The 18,676-nt window shown below is 53.7% G+C and overlaps 1 protein-coding gene across 1 annotated transcript; it reads left to right on the forward strand.

The window, feature by feature from the left end:
• Positions 1-3,037: 3,037 nt before the first annotated feature.
• On the forward strand, positions 3,038-16,698 carry TSKS (testis specific serine kinase substrate). The gene is made up of 11 exons (XM_047078239.1): positions 3,038-3,207; positions 3,565-3,790; positions 11,467-11,562; positions 11,767-11,850; positions 12,144-12,227; positions 12,788-13,074; positions 13,573-13,767; positions 14,201-14,374; positions 15,069-15,204; positions 16,284-16,408; positions 16,542-16,698. The coding sequence occupies exons 1-11, from the start codon at positions 3,038-3,040 to the stop codon at positions 16,696-16,698; spliced, it is 1,734 nt and encodes a 577-aa protein (XP_046934195.1).
• The last annotated feature ends 1,978 nt before the right edge of the window (positions 16,699-18,676 follow it).

An 18,676-nucleotide genomic window follows, 5' to 3' on the forward strand; every position in this document is an offset into this window, starting at 1 on the left:
AAAAATAAACTTAAAAAAAAACCACAATGAACAAGTAATAGGAATGTGAGTTGGAAAAAGTCATTTTTATGGAAAGATACGTTAAGCGTTGGGAGGACTGAAGGAGGCCTGAAGGAGTGGGTTAAGCATTGGATTCTTGATTTCGGCTGAGGTCATGACCTCACGCTTCATGGGTTCGAGCCCTGCCTGCCTCCAGCTCTGCACCAACAGGGCTGAGCCTGCTTGGAATTCTCTTTCTCCCTTTCTCTGCCCCTCCCCCGCTCTCAAAATACATTAACAAACTCAAAAAAGAGGAAACACTCTCTCCCGGAGAATATCTTTAAAAATACGTATTCGTGGGCGCCTGGGTGGCGCAGTCGGTTAAGCGTCCGACTTCAGCCAGGTCACGATCTCGCGGTCCAGGAGTTCGAGCCCCGCGTCAGGCTCTGGGCTGATGGCTCAGAGCCTGGAGCCTGCTTCCGAGTCTGTGTCTCCCTCTCTCTCTGCCCCTCCTCCGTTCATGCTCTGTCTCTCTCTGTCCCAAAAATAAATAAACGTTGAAAAAAAAAATTTAAAAATACGTATTCGTGACAGGATTCGAACTTGTCCTCTTTTTGGACAAGAGAAACACGGAGAGTCCCAAGTGTGTCTAAGTGTGCCTTCCCTGCCTCAACTCTCCACCTCACTTTCACCCAACCACCTTCCACCCTTTGCGCAGGGCCACCTGAGGCCAGATGGAGTTAGATGGGCTCAGTATGGGGGGGAAGGATGTCCTGAAATTAGGTCCTGATATAGATAGGTAGGTGGGGGAACTCAGTCCTCCCTCCACACATACCCTACCCTAGAGCCCATGAAGTAACCAAAACTTAATTTTCAGACTGGCCCTAAAGCAAAGGCATTCTGGATTCTAATAGGGAGTCAGACCCGGAAGGCTGATTTAACTTTCTGGAAAACCTGGGATTGTTTGATCCTGTGTGGGGGCAGTCCTGGACGCCCCCCCCCCCATCACAGGGGGAGCTCATGACCCCTGTTGAATTAGAGCGGTACTTATAAATAGAAATACAGTGGGAGCCACATATTTAATTTTCAACTGACTCGAGCTACATTTTTTAGTTAAAAAAGTGAAATTAATTTTAATAATATATTGTATTGAGGGCACCTGGGTGGCTCAGTCGGTTAAGCGTCCGACTTCGGCTCAGGTCATGATCTCGTGGTTTGTGAGTTCAAGCCCCGCGTCAGGCTCTGTGCTGACGGCTCGGAGCCTGGAGCCTGTTTCAGATTCTGTGTCTCCCTCTCTCTCTGACCCTTCCCCGTTCATGCTCTGTCTCTCTGTCTCAAAAATAAATAAACGTTAAAAAAATTAAATAATGTATTGAAGCCAACATACCCGAATACTATCATTTGAACATATTTACCATTCTAATTTTCCTAAATCTTTGCTTTTGTTTTGAGACAGGGAGCACATGTGCAAGTGGGAAAGGGGCAGAGGGAGAGAGAGAGAGAGAGGATCCCAAGCAGGCTCCAGGCTCAGCACGGGGCCCAACTCCAGACTTGATCCCACAACCCTAGGATCATGACCCGAGCCAAAATCAAGAGTCGGATGCTCAACCAAATGAGCCACCGAGGAGCCTCTAATTTTCCTGAGTCTTTGAAATCCTGTGTTTTCTACTTAGAGCACACCTTGATTGAGACTCACCACATTACAGGCACTCAGTAGCTAAAAGTCATTGATTGTGCCTGTGAACTTGGAATTATAGAATTTAGGAAGGAAGGAAGGAAGGAAGGAAGGAAGGAAGGAAGGAAGGAAAGAAAGGGGAAGGGAGGGGAGGGGAAAGGGAGGGGAGGAGAGGACAGGGAAGGGAAGGGGAGGGGAGGGAAGGGAAGAATTATAGGGCTGGTTTGAACAAGACAATTATGGGGCTCCGGGGCTCAAGAACTAATCCACTGTTAGGTTTTAAGACCAGACTTTGAACAAGTCCACATTGGGGGATCTAAGGAGCTTTGGGAAGACCTATTCATTAAGAAGAAACCCCAGGAGTAGCCCAAGTATCTCATGGATTGAACCAGCAATAGCTCCTAAGACTTTGGCCTCTGCAAACCGACTCTTGATTTTCTCCAGAAAAACTGGACTCATCCTCAGTCTTCCCATTCGGGCAAAGGGGCCCTCCATCAATCACTTGGGCACTCTTGCCAGAACCCCGTCCCTCCCCCTCACGCCAAGGGCGGAACACATCTGAAGTCAGCCACCTCCGCCGGTCGCCATGCAGGCTACCGTCACCGTGCAGGCTACCGTCACCGTCATCATCCCTTACCTGAAAACTTGCAGTGACGTACCTTATGACTGTCCCCGCTTCCATCCTGGCCACCCACAGTCCACCCCCCACACACCAGGGCACTTCTTTCAACAATTATCAGCTGTGTCCTTCCCCAGCATAAAGGCTTCAGCCACACTGGCCTCCCCTTGGCCATTCCGGCCCTCCAGACCCGTTCCTACGCTGCACCTCTACCCCCAGCGTCCCCCAACCAAATTCTTGTTTCTTTGTCTGTTCCCTGCCTGCCCCGGCGCAGCCCCCGCCCCCCCACCGGAATCTTGGATCCCCCAGCAGCGGGACACAAGCAGCGGGACCCAGACCCCAGAGTACCCCACGAATCCAGGGTATTGCGTGAAGAATCAAGTGTGCATGGGGGGTGGGGGGGAGGGTGGCGGCAGGGGCCGGATGAACCCACAGTCTCAGGGGAAGGGAAGCTGAACCTCTCCCGAGGGCCAGTGGGCCCATCCATGGTAAGTTCTGGACTAGAATGGAGAAATCCATTGTGGTTCTAATGGAAGGAACATATCTGATAGAACCAGAAGTGTTCAGGGAGACCCCCTGGGGGAACACACTGGCCAGTGCCTTCTCCTACCCCTATGTACCCCCCCCCCCCTTACTGGGGCCCAGTGGTTGGGTCCTTTATGAGGCAGGCCTGGGAGGACAGGGACTTTGAGGGTCAGCGGTCAGAGTAGGTGGAGAGTCTCAGAGGAAGGAGTCCCCGGGGGCAGGCCCCCCCCCCCCACGCCATGGCGAGCGTGGTGGTCAAGACAATCTGGCAATCCAAAGAGATCCATGAGGCCGGGGACCCCCCAGCGGGGGTCGAGAGCCACTCCGAGCTGGTCCCCGAGGCTCCTGAGGGGGTGAGCACCCCGGCCAAGGGGATCACGAAGAAAAAGAAGGCCGTGTCGTTCCACGGGTGGGTTTGTCGCACCCTGTTGGGGACGGTCCTAGCGCCCAGCACCGCCTCCAACAGAGCATGAGTGCCACCGTGGGTGCTGGAGGAAGGGGAGGGGGAGACGAGGAGGGGGCAACCGAGGGCCAGGCCAGACGGTGGTGGCAGCAGAGGGAGGTAGTGAGGAAGAGGGTCGTGGGGATGGAGCGAGGGAAGGTGGAAAGAGGGAGGAGAAACGCAGGCAGCAGAGAGGGAGGAGGACAAGAAAGTGGACGATAAGGTTGCAGTCAGGGAGGACAGGCGGTGTGGAGACAGGGAGGCAGGGGGCACCGGACGCACTGGGGCTGTATCTCGAGCCCCCTGCCCGTTTCTCCCGCACAGGGTGGAGCCTCGGGTGTCCCACAAGCCAATGCACTGGTGCCTGAACCTCAAGAGGTCCTCCGCCTGCACCAATGTGTCCCTGCTCAACCTGGCCGCGATGGAGCCCACTGACTCCTCAGGGACAGACTCAACCACAGAGGACAGTGGCCCGCTTGCACTGCCGGTGCCCCCTGCCTCCCCCGCTCTACCCTGGGCTTCGGATGACCCAGACATCTCGGAAATACTGGTGAGGGGCCCTGGCTGGGGAAGGCTAGGGTCTTCGCCCTGGTGGTAGGCAAATACTGAGGAGGGGGGGGCGGGGGGCTCTTCTTGACTTGGAGGAAGAAAGTTCTGGTCACCCTCCAGGCCCAGAGGAACCGCCTCCTCCTCCCCTAACCACGAAGCCAGCCCTGAATCAGTCCCATCCTGGGTGAATGACGCCTGTTGCCTAGGGAATTGGTCTCCTTAGTTCGTTCACTCGCTTCCAAATGTTCTGGGTGAGGCTGGAGTCCCAGGTAGGAGTTAGGCCAGGTTTCTGAACTCGGGGAACCCTCGGTCTGGTGGGGCTGGCAGAGACAGACTGCGGTGATAACTTTCAAACCAGGCTGGGAATATCAGAGAATGCTTCCTGGAGGAGGCGGCTGTCGCAACCGGGCTTTGATGGTTGAGTAGGAGTTCTCGGAGGGGATCACCTAAATCTGGGGCAAAACCGAGAGGTGAGCGAGATCTAGGGGGGATTTAGAGAATTCCTGACTAGAGCATAGAGTGCTACAGTTTGATCTTTTCTTTTTCTTTTTAAAATGTTTATTTATTCACTTATCAAATGTTTATTTATTTCTTTTGAGAGAGAGAGAGAGTAGGAGGAAGGCAGAGAAAGGGAGGGAGAGAATCCCAAGCAGGCTCTGCATTGTCAGCATGGAGCCTGATGTGGGGCTTGAACTCACGGACCACGAGATCATGACCTGAGCCAAAGTCAGGAGTCGGACCCTCAACCAACGGAGCCCACCGAGTCGCTCCTACGGTTTGATCCTTTAACTTCCCGGCCACCCTCCACCCCGGCCAGGCTTCCTCCGGGCCGGGCCCTGAACCGGGCTTGATACGGACTCTGGGAATTACACGAATGACAACCATGGTCATAATGTTGCTCACAAGACTCACTAGCATTTCCTAAGCGCCTTCTATGTTCTGAGAGCCTCAGTTTCCTCATCTGCAAAACTGGAAATGCATGAGTTTGCTCTTTCAACACATAGGTCTTGAACGCCTATGATGTGCCAGGCGCTGGTGTAGGAGCAGCAAATGGACAGCCAGACAGCGTTCTGGATGCAGCCACGCCCGCTTCACGAGGTGGTCACGACAAAGAAGTGGAGCCCGTTCTGTAAAACGTTTAGCACGGCTGCGGGCTCCGAATCAGTGTTGCTTGTGGTCACTTATCCCCATTTCACAGAGGAAGATATTGAGGCCTCAGAAAGGTTAAATAGGTCACGCAGCTTATAAGTAGTGGAGACGGTCTCAGGAGTGGATGGGGGGGGGGTGCACCCTGCATTGACGGGGACAGTAGAGGTCACTGTGGGAGCCCTGAAGAGGGTGGCCTTGGCCCAGTCGGCCATGGTCAAGGGAGGCTTTCCAGAAAAGGCAACACAGAAGCTGGATCTTGAAGATAAGGAAGGTGTTCCCCAAGCAGAAGACAGAGAATGGTGTTCTAGCTATCTGGAACAGCAGGTGCAAAAGGACAGGGAGAGGGGGTTAGGTCTCTGGGGCTGGAGTGTGGGGGGGGGGGTGAGAGGGACGAGGCTGGAGTGGAGAGGGCAGAGGCCACGCAGGCTGAGAACTGTGGGCGTGCTCCTGAGGGCAATGGGGAGCCATTGAAGGTTCCTGGGTAGGGGAGAGGAGCAGCTCAGGAGTTCTGAATCCATTCCCATGTACTGAGCACCTACTATGTGCCAGGCACTGTGTCACATCCCCGTGGTGGGGAAGTTCTGTCAGGGAACTAGTATAATTACTGGTTTAAAGATAAGGGGCGCCCGGGGGGGCTCAGTCGGTTGAGCGTCCGACTTCGGCTCAGGTCACGATCTTGCGGTTCGCGGGTTCGAGCCCCGCATCGGGCTCTGTGCTGACGGCTCGGAGCCTGGAGCCTGCTTCGGATTCTGTGTCCCTCTCTCGCTGTGCCCCTCCCTCGCTCATGCTCTGTCTCTCTTTCTCTCAAGAATAAAGAAAACATTAAACAAAATTAAAAAAAAAATTCTTTTAAAGATGAAAACACAAGTAACTGAGGAACAGAGAGGTGGAATGACCTGAGCAAAATAGGAGAGCCTGTAAGAGACAGGGCCAGGATTAGGTGGTGTGAATGCAAAGGTCCCTTCTTTCCCTGGACGACTCCTCTGCACCTGGTGTGGGGATGTCTGGAAGGCGGAGGCTGGAGGCAGGGAGGCCAGACAGGAGGCTGGGCGAGGGCCCGGGATGGAAGGGTCAGATGGAAAGAAGGGAACAGGGCAGAGAGAGTCCTGGTGGGACGGGTGGCCCCGGAGACATCTCCCGCAGCCAGAGCAGTGTCCTCCCTCTCGGAGCGTCTGCAGAGGCCTGCCTCCCACCAGAAGTGTTTCTGAGTCACATCCCGTCCCCCGGGGATTGTGACCGCCGGGAAAGAGCCCTGCTGAGAGCAAGGCCCGAAGCAGCCGTGGGCTGCGGTGGGGCTGCGCGGATGCATCAGCCTCCCAGGAGTTTGAGGTTCCTTCTCTGAGATGGAAACTAATGACAGCCAACATCCAGGGGCACAGGCGGGAGCGGTAGGGCGGGGAGAGCAAGAGCCCATCCTGGCATTCAGCACCTGAGCTACGACAGGAGAGAAAGCTGGAGACAGGCAGAGGGGAGGTGGCGGAAGCCCAGAGAGAAGGGGACAGAGACCAGAGTGGGGGGAGGGAAACTTGGTGGGGGCGGCACAGAGATCCAGAGGTGGGCGACAGAGGCCACAGAGACTGGGGGACAGATATTTGGGTCAGGGGGAGAGCAGGGACCAGGAGAGAGGGAGACAGAGACCCAGAGAGAGGAAGGAAGAGAACTGGGTGCCTGGGGCCCCCGGCTGAGATGACAAGTCCCAGACCCGACAGAGAACAGCAGGAGAACACGAAGCAGAAGTTTTGGGCTCCTGTCTTAAGCGACGACACCATTACGAGGCCAGGAAAGGGACAGAGATGGCGGTATTGCTTTCCGAGAAGATCGGAGAAGCAACGCAAAGATGGACAGGGCAGAATTCCTGGGGGTTACGTGAGGTCTTGGTGCTAAGCCCCTTCCCGGTACTTCCCGCCCTGTTGTCATTATTTTCAACAATGGTGACACTAGTCATTGAGCTTGCCTTACTGACCTTACCATCTTGGCCACCCCTCCTCACTGCCGTCTGAGCAAGGTAGCATCATTCCTGTTTTATGGCAAAGAAAGCAAAGCAGGCTCAGAGTGGGGGGGGTTGATGGCCAAGGTGCAGCCTATGGGTGGCCAAGGAGGGATTTGTCCCCATCTCTGGCTCTCCCCTCACCATCGGGCCATTCGCTTCTCAGCCAAGGGCGACAGGCCCTGTCTTCACCACCCCCAGATCTGCTCTCAGCGAAGCGGTAGCTATTAACCTCACCTCCATGAGACAGGTAGGGTAAGAGTCCCCTCCCTGAGGTCGTACAACTATTAAGTGGGAGAACGGAGTAGACCCCAGGACCTACTTTCCTTTATTTTCCAGAACAGCTACAGGAAACCCAAGACCTTCTGGGTCTTCAGTTTAAAAATAATCACTTTGGGGGCACCTGAGTGGTTCAGTCGTCCAACTCTTGATTTCGCTTCAGGTTGTGATATGGCGGCTCGTGGCATTGAGCCCCGCATCAGGCTCTGTGCTGACAGTGCACAGCCAGCTTGGGATTCTCTCTTGTGCTCTCTCTCTGTCCCTCCCCAGCTAGCGCTCTCTCTCTCTCTCTCAAAATAAATAAAAATTAAAAAAATAATCAGGGGCGCCCGGGTGGCTCACTTGGTTAAGCATCCAACTTCGGCTCAGGTCATGATCTCACAGTTTGTGAGTTCAAGCCCTGCATCGGGCTCTCCGCTGTCAGCATAGAGCCCGCTTCAGATCCTCTGTCCCCCCCCCCCCTCTGCCCCTCCCCTGCTCGCTCTCTCTAAAAAACAAACAATTAAAAAAATGTGTTTAATGTTTTATTTATTTTTGAGAGACAGAGAGAGGGTATGCGTGGGGAGGGGCAGAGAGAGAGAGAGGCTCAGAATCCGAAGCAGGCCCCAGGCTCTGAGCTGTCGGCACAGAGCCCGACGCAGGGCTCGAACTCGTGAACCACCACAAAGTCGGATGTTTAACCAACTGAGCCACCCAGGCGCCAAAGTCGGACATTTAACCAGTTGAGCCCCCCAGGCGCCCCCCAAAATAAGTAATTTTTTAAAATCACTTTGTGTATTGGTTAGCTACTGCTGTGAAACAAATTATCCCCAAACTTAGAACAACCAGCCTGGAGTGGCTTAGCTGGGTGGTTCTGGCCCAGGGTTTCTCATAAGGTTGGAGTCAAAATTTCAGTAGGGGCGGCAGCCATCCGAAGGACTGACCAGGACTGGAGTTTGCACATCCACATTCATAAGGCTCTTAGTTGGAGGTTCATTTCCTTGTCCCATGGGCCTCCCCACAAGGGGCTGCTTGTGACATGGCAGTGACTCCCCAGAGCAAGCGAGGGCAAGCAGGAAGCCGAGGTTCCTTTTGTGAACTAGTCTCTTAAATCACACACCATCACTTCTGCCTTATTCTACTAGCGACGAGGGTCACTAAGTCCAGCTGACATTCAAGTGAGGCAGGGAAGTCTCCTCATTTAGAGAAGTGTCAAAGAATTTATGGACATACAGTAAAGCCTTGGATGGCGAGTAGCTTGTGCTGGGTGTGATCCACAAGACGAGCAAACGTTTCTAATACATTTCGTACTTGATAAATGTGCTGTCTTGCAATACGAGTAGTACGTGCCATCGAATGGCACGTGATCACAACTGAGCCAATGGTTCTTGAACTTCACTTTGATATACGGGCGCTTTGGATGACAAGCAGGTCTCCCTGCGCGAATTATGCTCGCAAACCAAGGTTTTACTGTATTTACAAATTTTTTTTTTCTGACATTTATTTATTTTTGAGACACCGAGCACAAGTGGGGGGAGGGAAAGAGAGAGAAGTGGGGGAGGGGCAGAGAGCCGAAGCGGGCTCCAGGGTCTGAGCTGTCAGTGACAGAGCCCAATGCGGGGCTCGAACTCATGAACTGGGAGATCATGACCTGAGCGGGAAGCTGGACGCTTAACCGACTGAGCCACGATCTCTTTACTTCTTATGGGCCTATGCAGATGTCTTCAGACTTTAAAGTAACCTCTACACCCCACGCGGGGCTCAAACTCAAAACCCCGAGATCCAGAGTCACACGCTCGACTGACTGCACCAGCCAAGTGCCCCTCTGATAACGACTTCTACTCTCCATTCTCTTGAGGTCACTGAGGTCAGAAAGCATACTTTGTATGATTCGGTTCTTTTGCATTTATTGAGACTTGTGTTCTGACTCAATACAGGGTCCATCCTGGACCCGAGGTAGAATGTCTCATGGGCACTTGAGAAGAATGTGTATTCTGCTCTTGCCGGGCGGAGGGCTGTCTGTCAGACGTCTGTTAGGTCTGGCTGGTTTATAGTGGTTTTCCGGTCTTCTGTCTCCTTGTTGATTTTCTCTCCGGTTGTGCTGTCCGTTACTCAAAGTGTGATACTGAAGCTGAAGTCCCCATCCATTGTTGTTGAATTGTCGATTTCTCCCTTCAATTCTGTCAGGTTTTGTTTCACACATTTTAAACTCTTTTTAATGTTTTATTTAGAGAGAGGGAGAGAGAGAGAGACAGGGTACAAACGGAGGAGGGGCAGAGAGAGGGAGGGAGACACAGAATCGGAGGCAGACTCCAGGCTCTGAGCTGTCAAGCACAGAACCCGACGCAGGGCTCAAACTCATGAACCATGAGATCCTGACCTGAGCCGAAGTCGGACGCTTAACCGACTGAGTCACCCAGGCGTCCCTTCTTTCATGCATTTTAAAGCTCTGTTTGGTGCATATATATTTATAATGGTTACACCTTCTCAAGGACTTGACTCTTACAGGTTTGGGCAGTTTTTTTCATTGTTTTTATGGAGGGGTGGAATTTTGGGGATCCATCATTTTGCTTATGTCGCCTTAATACAATATTTCTTTTTTCTTTTATTTTTTTATTTTGAGAGAGAGAGAGAGAGAGAGAGAGAGAGAGAGAGATCAGGGGAGAGGGGCAGAGGGAGAGAGAGAAAGAGAGAGAATCTTAGGCAGGTTCCATGCTGAATGTGGAGCCTGATGAAGGCTCCTGGGGCCATGACCTTTGCCGAAATCACACCCCTGGGGCCATGACCTAAGCGGAAATCAAGAGTCAGACACAACCGACTGAGTCACCCAGGTGCCTCAATACGATATTTCTCATCACACCTCTTCTCCAGAGCAATCATGCAAGGAACGTGATGTTGTCCTTTTCTTACGATAGAGGAAACTTGTTCTCCCTTTTCTTTGCGTACTAGTTCAGCAACTGTGAAGGACACCAAAGTAACTGGCTTAGGCAAGATACTTTATTTCTCTCTCATAATAATCTCAACAAGCGTAGCAGGCTTACTCTTCAAATGAAGTGCCTTACAGGTTCCGTGTTCTGGAGGTTCAGCTATAGAGTCGCAAGTGTGGCTGCCAGTAACAAAAAGGCACAAAATAGCACAGGCTAAACACGATGGAAGATGTCCTCTCTCATATGTACATCATGGTCAGTGGTTGGAATTTGAGTACAGTGGCTCCACAGTACTGAGGACTCAGCCTTCTCTATCTTGTTGTGTCCTGCAACTGGTGGTCAAGATGTTTGCTCTGGCTTTAGCCACCAACTTTGAACTCCAGCCAGCAAGAAGAGAGAAAGGGGGATGTTTTCCCTCTTTTCCTTTAAGAAAGGCATGACTTAGAAAATGCCTACCTTATTGCTACTCACATCCCATTGGCTGAAACTTTGTCGTGTGGCCACACCTACCTGCAAGGGAGCCTGGGAAATGTAGTCTTTGCCTGGACAGTCACGTGCCGGGCTAAGTCAACTAAAAATGTGGAAGAGCAGACAGTGGATCCTGCCACCGGCATCCCTCTTGGGCCACAGTTTGCTTCGCATGAGTCCTAAAGCATTTTCTGGTGATATAAGGTGGCGATGATCAGAGGCTATGTGGTGTCACGGTTTAAAACAAAGGCTCTGGGTTTAAAATCTGACAAGGCCCTCTCATGTGCTGTGTACCTGGGAATTCAAGGGGGGATTGTATCTCTAAGCCTCATTTTCCTCACTTGCCGATTGGGCCAAAAAGCCTCAAAAGGTGTGGCTTAGAGGACTGAAAAGGAAATGTGTGTGTGTGCGTGTGTGTGTGTGTGTGTGTGTGTGTGTGTGTGGCATGGTGCTTAGTGAGCACTTATATCTGGAAAGTGGGTTATCTTAAATTTTTTTTCCAGTGCCTGGAGAGAAAAATACAGCATGTGTTTTAATAGTCCATCTTATTTATGTCTGTGGACCCCAAGGGCATTTCTCTCAAGGTTCAATTGAGACCATCCATCTCCCATGGATCTGAGTTCTCCCCTGACCCCCCCCCCCCCACTCCCTTCCGGATCCCACTTCTTTTCCTTCCCATTCACCAAGCAGAAAATGAGCCCACCCTCTGGTTTCATAGAACAGGAGTACCAAGAATCAAAGAGGTACAGCCCCGGTCCAAGGTCACACAGCCATTGCAGGGCAAAATTGAGGTGCAAACCCAGCCTCCTCTCTGTTCTAGACCTTTTTCTTGGGGTTGGGGTTCGCTCCCACACACGCACTGACCTGCCTTCTCCCATTCTTCCCCAGAGTGGGGTCAACAGTGGATTGGTCCGTGCCAAAGACTCCATCACCAGCTTGAAGGAAAAGACCACCAGGGTTAACCAGCACGTGCAGACGCTGCAGGTGTGGGGACCCCCCCCCCCCATATCTCCTCTTCCTCCACGGCCAAGTTCCTCTCCTAGAGCTCTCCTCCAACTCAGTGCCTCCACAGCCCTGGTTGGGAAGGTTGAGGCTGGGAAGGGAAAGGGTCCTTCCCAGACCCAGCCTCTCCTCCCCATGGGGTATCCTCATGGCCCTGGCTGACCTCTCTTCCCTTCCGGGCTCCAGAGTGAGTGTTCTGTGCTGAGCGAGAATCTAGAGAGAAGGCGGCAAGAGGCGGAGGAACTAGAAGGCTACTGCAGTCAACTCAAGGTGAGCCGCAGCCGAGCAAGAGAAGGGTGGGGAGAAGGGAGCGGAAGTAGGAAGAAGGTGGAAACGTGAGGGGGAATGGAGTCATGGACAGGAGATGGGTGGAGAAAACTAGCCCTTGGAGGGGGGGTCTACGGAGGAAGCCATCCCTGAAGCCCAGGGAACCAGGCAGACTGGAGGAAGCAGGTGTGTTTCAGAGGAGGGGTGGGAGGCTCTATGGAACTAGCGAGGGTAAGAGTTGGGAGGCGGGAACTGGAATGGGAAGGCAGGGCCCCTGCCCTGGTGTTCTGACCCAGGAGAACTGCCTGAAGGTGACCCAGTCGGTAGAAGACGCTGAAATAAAAACCAACGTCCTGAAGCAGAACTCTGCCCTGCTGGAGGTGAGGGGCGGGGGGGAGGGTTGGGGAAGACGGTCAGACGCACGAGGTACTTGAAGTAGACTTCAGGTGGGGCATCCTGCCCAGCCACCCCCGCCCCCCATCACCACCACCACCGCCCCTTCAACGTTCACGTTCAAGCTCCTCCATGCGTACTCGCGTTCAGGTCTTGGAGAGGGACTCGTGTCCGACTCTGAGCAGGAATGCCTGTCCGGCCCCCATTTCTCACTCATTTCCCAGCACCATGTTGGAAAAGCTTCACTTGTTCTAACAGGAGGGGCTGGAATGTGGCCCCACGGAGAACCGGAGTGCGGGTGGAGGGCTGGATGGGGACGTGGAGGCAAGCATTCGGAGGTTAAAGCGAGTGGGATTTCAGACGGGCCGGTCCTCCCCAGCAACAGCAATGGAGAGTCCATCTAGACTCGAAACGGGGCTTCCCACTCTTCTCTTCCCCATCCATTTACTTTCCAATCTCGGGGAGTCATTGGGCAGATTGGCGGGTGGAGGTGGTCGTGGGAGGCAAGCGGATGGACGGTGTCACCCCGCCTTCCTTCCCCGCCCAGGAGAAGCTGCGTTATCTCCAGCAGCAGCTGCAGAACGAGACACCGCGGAGGCAGGAGGCCGAGCTGCAGGAGCTGGAGCAGAAGCTGGAGGCTGGCCTCTCTCCGCAGGGCCTGGGCCCCCCCGCCCAGCCCCCTGGCTCCTCTGGCCCTCCGGGGAGCCCCAACGAACCTCCGCGACCGCGCAGCATGGCCTCAGGCGGTTGGGGAACGCGGCCGCGGGCGGGGGAGGGCCCCGTCGTGAGCGAGCAGGAGTTGCAGAAGGTCTCGGCCGGCCTTGAGGAGCTGAGGCAAGTGGGAAGGGTGCGAGGGTGTGAAACCTCGAGGACCTAACATGGGCGGGCCCGAGGGTGGAGCCTCGAAGATCAGAGCGGGACAAGGGCCTATGCGATGGAGCTCCAGGAGCCCAGGAGGGAGGGTGTTGGGGATGGTGAGCTGGAAAGGCCGGACTTCAAAGAGCTGAGTTTTGAGTATAGGGTTGGCGGAAGGGAGGTCCGCGTCTGGTGAAACTAGGGTGGGCGGGTTTGGGTAGGGGACAGGTCCTCGGGGGCTCCAACTTCAGGGTCGCAGCGTCTGGAGGAGCTATGGCATGGGGCTGGGGGGGGGTGGCAGTACAAGGGAAGGGCCAGGACCCCCGACAAGGGGACAGGGACGTGAGAGGATTGCAAGAAATGGGCAGGACAGGAGAATTTGGGAGCTGGGTGGGTCCAGAGCCATGGGCAGGGAGGGGGCGTTGGAGACCGTTCCGAACCTCAGCCCTGACCCGTTCCTTACCTCTGCCTCTCCAGGAGGGAGGTGTCCTCGCTGACTGCCCGGTGGCATCAGGAGGAGGGGGCGGTACAGGAGGCCCTGCGGCTGCTCGGGGGCCTGGGCGGCAGGCTCGACGGCTTCCTGGGCCAGTGGGAGCGGGCGCAGCGTGAGCAGGCGCAGACCGCGCGGGGCCTACAGGAGCTGCGAGGCCGGGCGGATGAGCTGTGCACCTTGTAAGTACCAAGGCGAGCGCGCGGCCAGGGAGTAGGGGGCGGGGCCTTGAAGGTCAGGGATGGACCCATCAGCTGGGCCCTAGAGGTCGAGCCCCTAGCCTGGCACATGGAAGCTCTAATTAGAAAGAGGGGGTGGCTTGCTATAGATAATAAGGATTGAGGGGCGGCGCCAATTAGAGAAGTGTTGTGTTCCATGCCTTAAAAGAATAAGGGGAGGAGCCAAGTAGGAACAGGGAAAGCCAATTGGAGAACAGGGAGGGGCATTTCAGAACTTAAAACACAAAGGAAAGGCCAATCAGAGCGCAGAGGGGAGGGGCAGGGCCGGAGTATCGCAAACTAGATGCAAACGGAGGGGCTGCGCTAATGGGTGAAGTGCGAAGGGGACTTAACCGTTGGAGAGGCTACCTCGCAGCACTGGTTACCCTCACCTCAGGGTGGAGCGATCTGCAGTGTCTGTGGCTTCACTGAGGAGCGAACTGGAGGGGCTGGGCCCAATGAAACCTATTCTGGAGGAGCTGGGGCGGCAATTTCGGAGCTCTCGAAGAGGGTCTGACCTCTCCATGACCCTGGATCGGCCGCCCCAAGGCTCCTGTGCCCGCTGTGCCAGGTAAGGGGATGGGACCTGGCGGGGCCTGGTGCATTCTGGGTCACGTTGAGGACAGACCATTGAAGGAGATGGGGCACTGGCCAAGACTCTGGCAGGGGGTGGAGTGGATAGGGAGGAGTTCACGGTGGGAGAGTATCCCCGTGCGTTTTAGGACAGGCTAGTCCTTGTGCGTTATGGGAGCCAGATTTCTCCCCTTCCCACAAGATGAAGTGTCTTGTGGAACACAAGATATGATACATTTTGAGCATCCTGGATTTCCAGTGCATTGTGGGAAGGTTGGGATGTGGTACTTGGTGGGAGGCCAGGTTTCTCTGCATCGTGAGAAAGGTTGAGACCTTGATGCATTGGAGAACGGAAGGATACCAGGGTTGGTCCGCAATAGGAAGTGGGGGACTCCCAATTCGGGTTCAAGTTTAACTAGTGTATGATGGGAAATGTGGTTTTTTTTCATGAACTAAGGGCTGTCTGCTACCCTTTGGGAGTGGGCACCCCCCAGGGCACTGTGGGAATTACCCACACTGTGGAAATCAAAAGATACCCGATGCACTGTAGGTTGGCCCCAGTGCACGGTGGGAAGGGTGCGTGGGTGCATAGTGGAAGCCCATCTGAGTGGGAGCCGGGCAGGTGGCTATGGGGCATCTGGGAATGGAGTTGGTATGAGGCTCCTTACACCCAGTGACTGCCCCTCCCTCAGCCAGGGGCAGCAGCTGTCCACCGAGTCCCTGCAGCAGCTACTGGAGCGAGCACTGACCCCCCTAGTGGACGAGGTGAAGCAGAGGGGCCTGGCTCCCGCCTGCCCCAGCTGCCAGCGGCTACACAAGAAGATTCTGGTACCAGGGACCACAGGCCATCATGCCCCACTTTTCGGTCAGGGGGGCGGGAGGGGAGCCCCGGACACAAGGATACTGTTGGTGTGTGGCAGGACGGGAAGCACTAAACACCATTCGTGGCAGGTGTTGGGGGAACACGTGGATCTGATGCATCGGGGTGGGGAGGAGAGGCAAGCAGTCTGGTGGGTGGTAAGTCACAGGTCAGTCATTATGGGACCCGGGGTGATGGACTTGGGCCCAAGGCAGTGGATGACACGTTGGATCTGATGCATGGTGGGACACAGGAGACAGACGCTCGTCTACAGCTTCATGGAATACAAGCCTGATTTTCTGTAGACCTTAAGGGACGCAATATGGGATCATTGAGGTCAGACAGGGGACCCAGTGAATACAAGTCACAGTAAGCTAGTGCATTATGGGAAATGGAACTACAGCTCTTCACGAGGCATTGCACCACCGGCCCCAGCCTATTAGCTGATGGAACTTGAGGCCTGTGTACATCCTGAAACATAGGTACCTAATGTATTATGGGATACTGGCCTAATGTACGATGGGACACAAGTTGCAGTGGGTGAGACGACACTGATGTGGCAGGACTATAGGACTAATACATGAGAGGACACGGGGCCTGGGACGTTGTGGGATGTAGGGAACCAGAGGACTGAGGATTATTATTTTAACTGAGATGCTGGTCTAATAGAGATGCGGGGTCTTACGAATTAGGGGATGTAGTTCACCAATGATGGGATCCTGGGACCTGGATCGTGCATCAAATGCACGATGGTTCATGGGCATTAGGGGACAACATGTTAGATGCTGGTTGCGTGCTTGCTGGGACACAGAAGGGCAGTACGTTAGGGGACAGACAGTGGGACAGCCACAGGTTCAGCACATGATGGGATATGGAAAGCCCACTGTGGGATGCTGGGGTCAGTCTCAGGTCCAAGGCATGATGGGAAACCCTGGGGGAGGAACGTGGACCCCATGGGCCCCATGACCCTTGCCCGCCGCGATCCAGCTCCCCCTCCACCCCCAGCCCAGTCCGGCAAGCCCAGCCGCGCCTACACTCCTCTCCCCAGGAGCTGGAGCGCCAGGCCTTGGCCAAACACATCAGGGCAGAGGCCCTAAGCTCCACCCTTCGGCTGGCCCAAGACGAAGCCTTGCGGGCCAAGAACCTGCTGCTGACCGACAAGATGAAGCCGGAGTGAGGAAGGAGGCTGAGGGCGTGGGAGGAGGGTGAGGTCTTGGGGAAAGGGCCCGAGTCACCCTCTTCTTCCACTCTAGCCCCCTGGCATCTGGCCTCATCAGCACCAGCCCCCCACTCTCTGTTATTACAGGGAGAAGGTGGCCACTCTGGACTATGTACACCTGAAGATGTGCTCCCTCCACGATCAACTCAGCAACCTGCCACTTGAGGGGTCCACAGGGACGATGGGGGGAGGAAGCGGTGGGGGAGCTCCCCCAAAACGTGGGGGCCCAGCCCCTGAACAATAAATGGCCTCTCGTGCTGGCATGAAACCTCTCTCCTTTTTGGCACCACAGGAGGGCTGGTAAATCCCACACACACCGCGCACGAGCCTCTCCCCGTGACTCGATCCTCAGCCAATGGGGTTTCCAGAGAGTTGATGACGATGGCACAGTTCTTTGGAAAGGAAATAGGGGGTAGAAATAAGGACCTGTGGTACAGTGTGGGACCGTCGATCCAAACCTTTTTAGAGTGGTTTTTAAAAAATTATATGATATATGTATATAACATATAAGATCAAGAGTCACATGCTGTCCTGATTCAGCCAGCCAGGAGCCCCTACGGTGATTTTTTTTTTTTTTTAACTAGACCATTATATCATCTAACACTGTGTAAAAAAATTGCCCCTCCCCAAACGTAGCTGCTTAAAAGAATAAACCTATTGTCTCACACAATTTCTGAGGGTCAGGAACCTAGGAGTGGCATAGCTGGGTGGTTGTGGTTCAGGGTCCCCATGAGGTGGCCTCGTTGGGAGGCCTCGGTTCCTTGTTGTCTGTCGGCGGGGGGGGGGGGGTGCTCAGTTTCTCACGACGGCTACCTGTCCCTAGAGCAAGCAGTCTAAGAACAAGCAGGAAGCTACAGGGCCTTTGATGACCTCGTCTCTGAAGTGGCAAACTGTCATTTTCCCTTTTTATATTCATTAGAGTTGAGTCACCGAGTCCACATCATACTCAAGGATCATGTCAAAGGATCTGCAGACATATTTTTTTAAAGATTTCATTTTAGGGGCGTCTGGGTGGCTCAATCAGTTAATCATCCAACTTCGGCTCAGGTCATGATCTCGCGGTTTGTGAGTTCAAGCCCCACGGCGGGCTCTGTGCTGATGGCTCAGAGCTTGGAGCCTGTTTCGGGTTCTGTGTCTCTCTCTCTCTCTGCCCCTCTCCCACTCATGCTCTGTCTCTGTCTCTCAAAAATAAACATTAAAAAAAAAAAGATTTCAGGGCACCTGGGTAGCTCAGTCGGTTAAGTGTCCAACTTTGACTCAGGTCATGATCTTGCAGTTCATGAGTTCGAGCCCCACATAGGGCTCTGTGCTGACAGCTCAGAGCCTGGAGCCTACTTCAGATTCTGTGTCTCCCTCTCTTACCCTCCCCTGCTTGCTCTCTCTCTCTCTCTCTTTCTGTCTCTCCCTGTTTCTCTCTCTCTCTCAGTAATAAATTATAAACATTAAAGCTTTTAAAAAAGATTTCATTTTTTTTTAAAGTAATTTCTACACCCAACATGGGGCTCAAACTCACAACCCTGAGATCAAGAGTCACACGCTCCCCTGACGGAACCCGCCAGGCACTCCTGTAGATGTATTCTGGAGACCTTGTCAATTTGTGGACATATTTTAAACCAGCATAGTAATCCCATTTTTAAACCTTTAATGGAAGGATAATATAAACAGGAAAGTTCGTAAATTAAAAGTGTATGACAAGTTATCATAAAATGGACCTGTGTTTCCAATCACAACCAAGATAAGCTGAACCTGACTAGCACCCACTGAAGCCCCCATCATGTCCCCTCCCAATCGCTACCCTTTCTGCACACCCAACATTCAACTTCTATTCTTCTAACACCATTGCAATAACATAAGAAAAGAAGTACAAAGGTAGAGAATAAAGGAAACTATCATTATTTCTAGATGCTATATAATTGCACACATAGAGAATCACAGAGAACCCAAAGGAATCTATCTATAAATTATTAAAAATTAGTTTTGGGATGCATGGCTGGCACGGTTGGTAGAGCATCCACTTTTTCTTTTTTTTTTTTTTTTTAATATTTTTGAGACAGACAGGGCACAAGTAGGGTTGGGGCAAAGTGAGAGGGATACAAAGAATCTAAAAGCGGGATGCAGGCTCTGATCTGTCAGCACAGAGTCCGATGCGGGGCGTGGGCTCAGACTCGTGAATGGCGACATCATGATCTGAGCCGAAGTCACACTCAACCGATTAAGCCCCC

The sequence above is a fragment of the Lynx rufus genome, unplaced genomic scaffold (assembly GCF_022079265.1).
Source record: "Lynx rufus isolate CCGP_SWC_20201006 ecotype Redwood Valley unplaced genomic scaffold, mLynRuf1.p SCAF_16, whole genome shotgun sequence".
Lineage (NCBI taxonomy): Eukaryota > Metazoa > Chordata > Mammalia > Carnivora > Felidae > Lynx > Lynx rufus.

What these genes read in the sequence shown, in the direction of transcription:
- TSKS (XM_047078239.1), top strand. Translation starts at nt 3,038, where the DNA reads ATGGCGAGCGTGGTGGTCAAGACAATCTGGCAATCCAAAGAGATCCAT. An exon ending in GCGGATGAGCTGTGCACCTT is followed by an intron (nt 13,768 to 14,200) that starts GTAAGTACCAAG and finishes CCCTCACCTCAG; the next exon opens with GGTGGAGCGATCTGCAGTGT. An exon ending in GGCTACACAAGAAGATTCTG is followed by an intron (nt 15,205 to 16,283) that starts GTACCAGGGACC and finishes TCCTCTCCCCAG; the next exon opens with GAGCTGGAGCGCCAGGCCTT.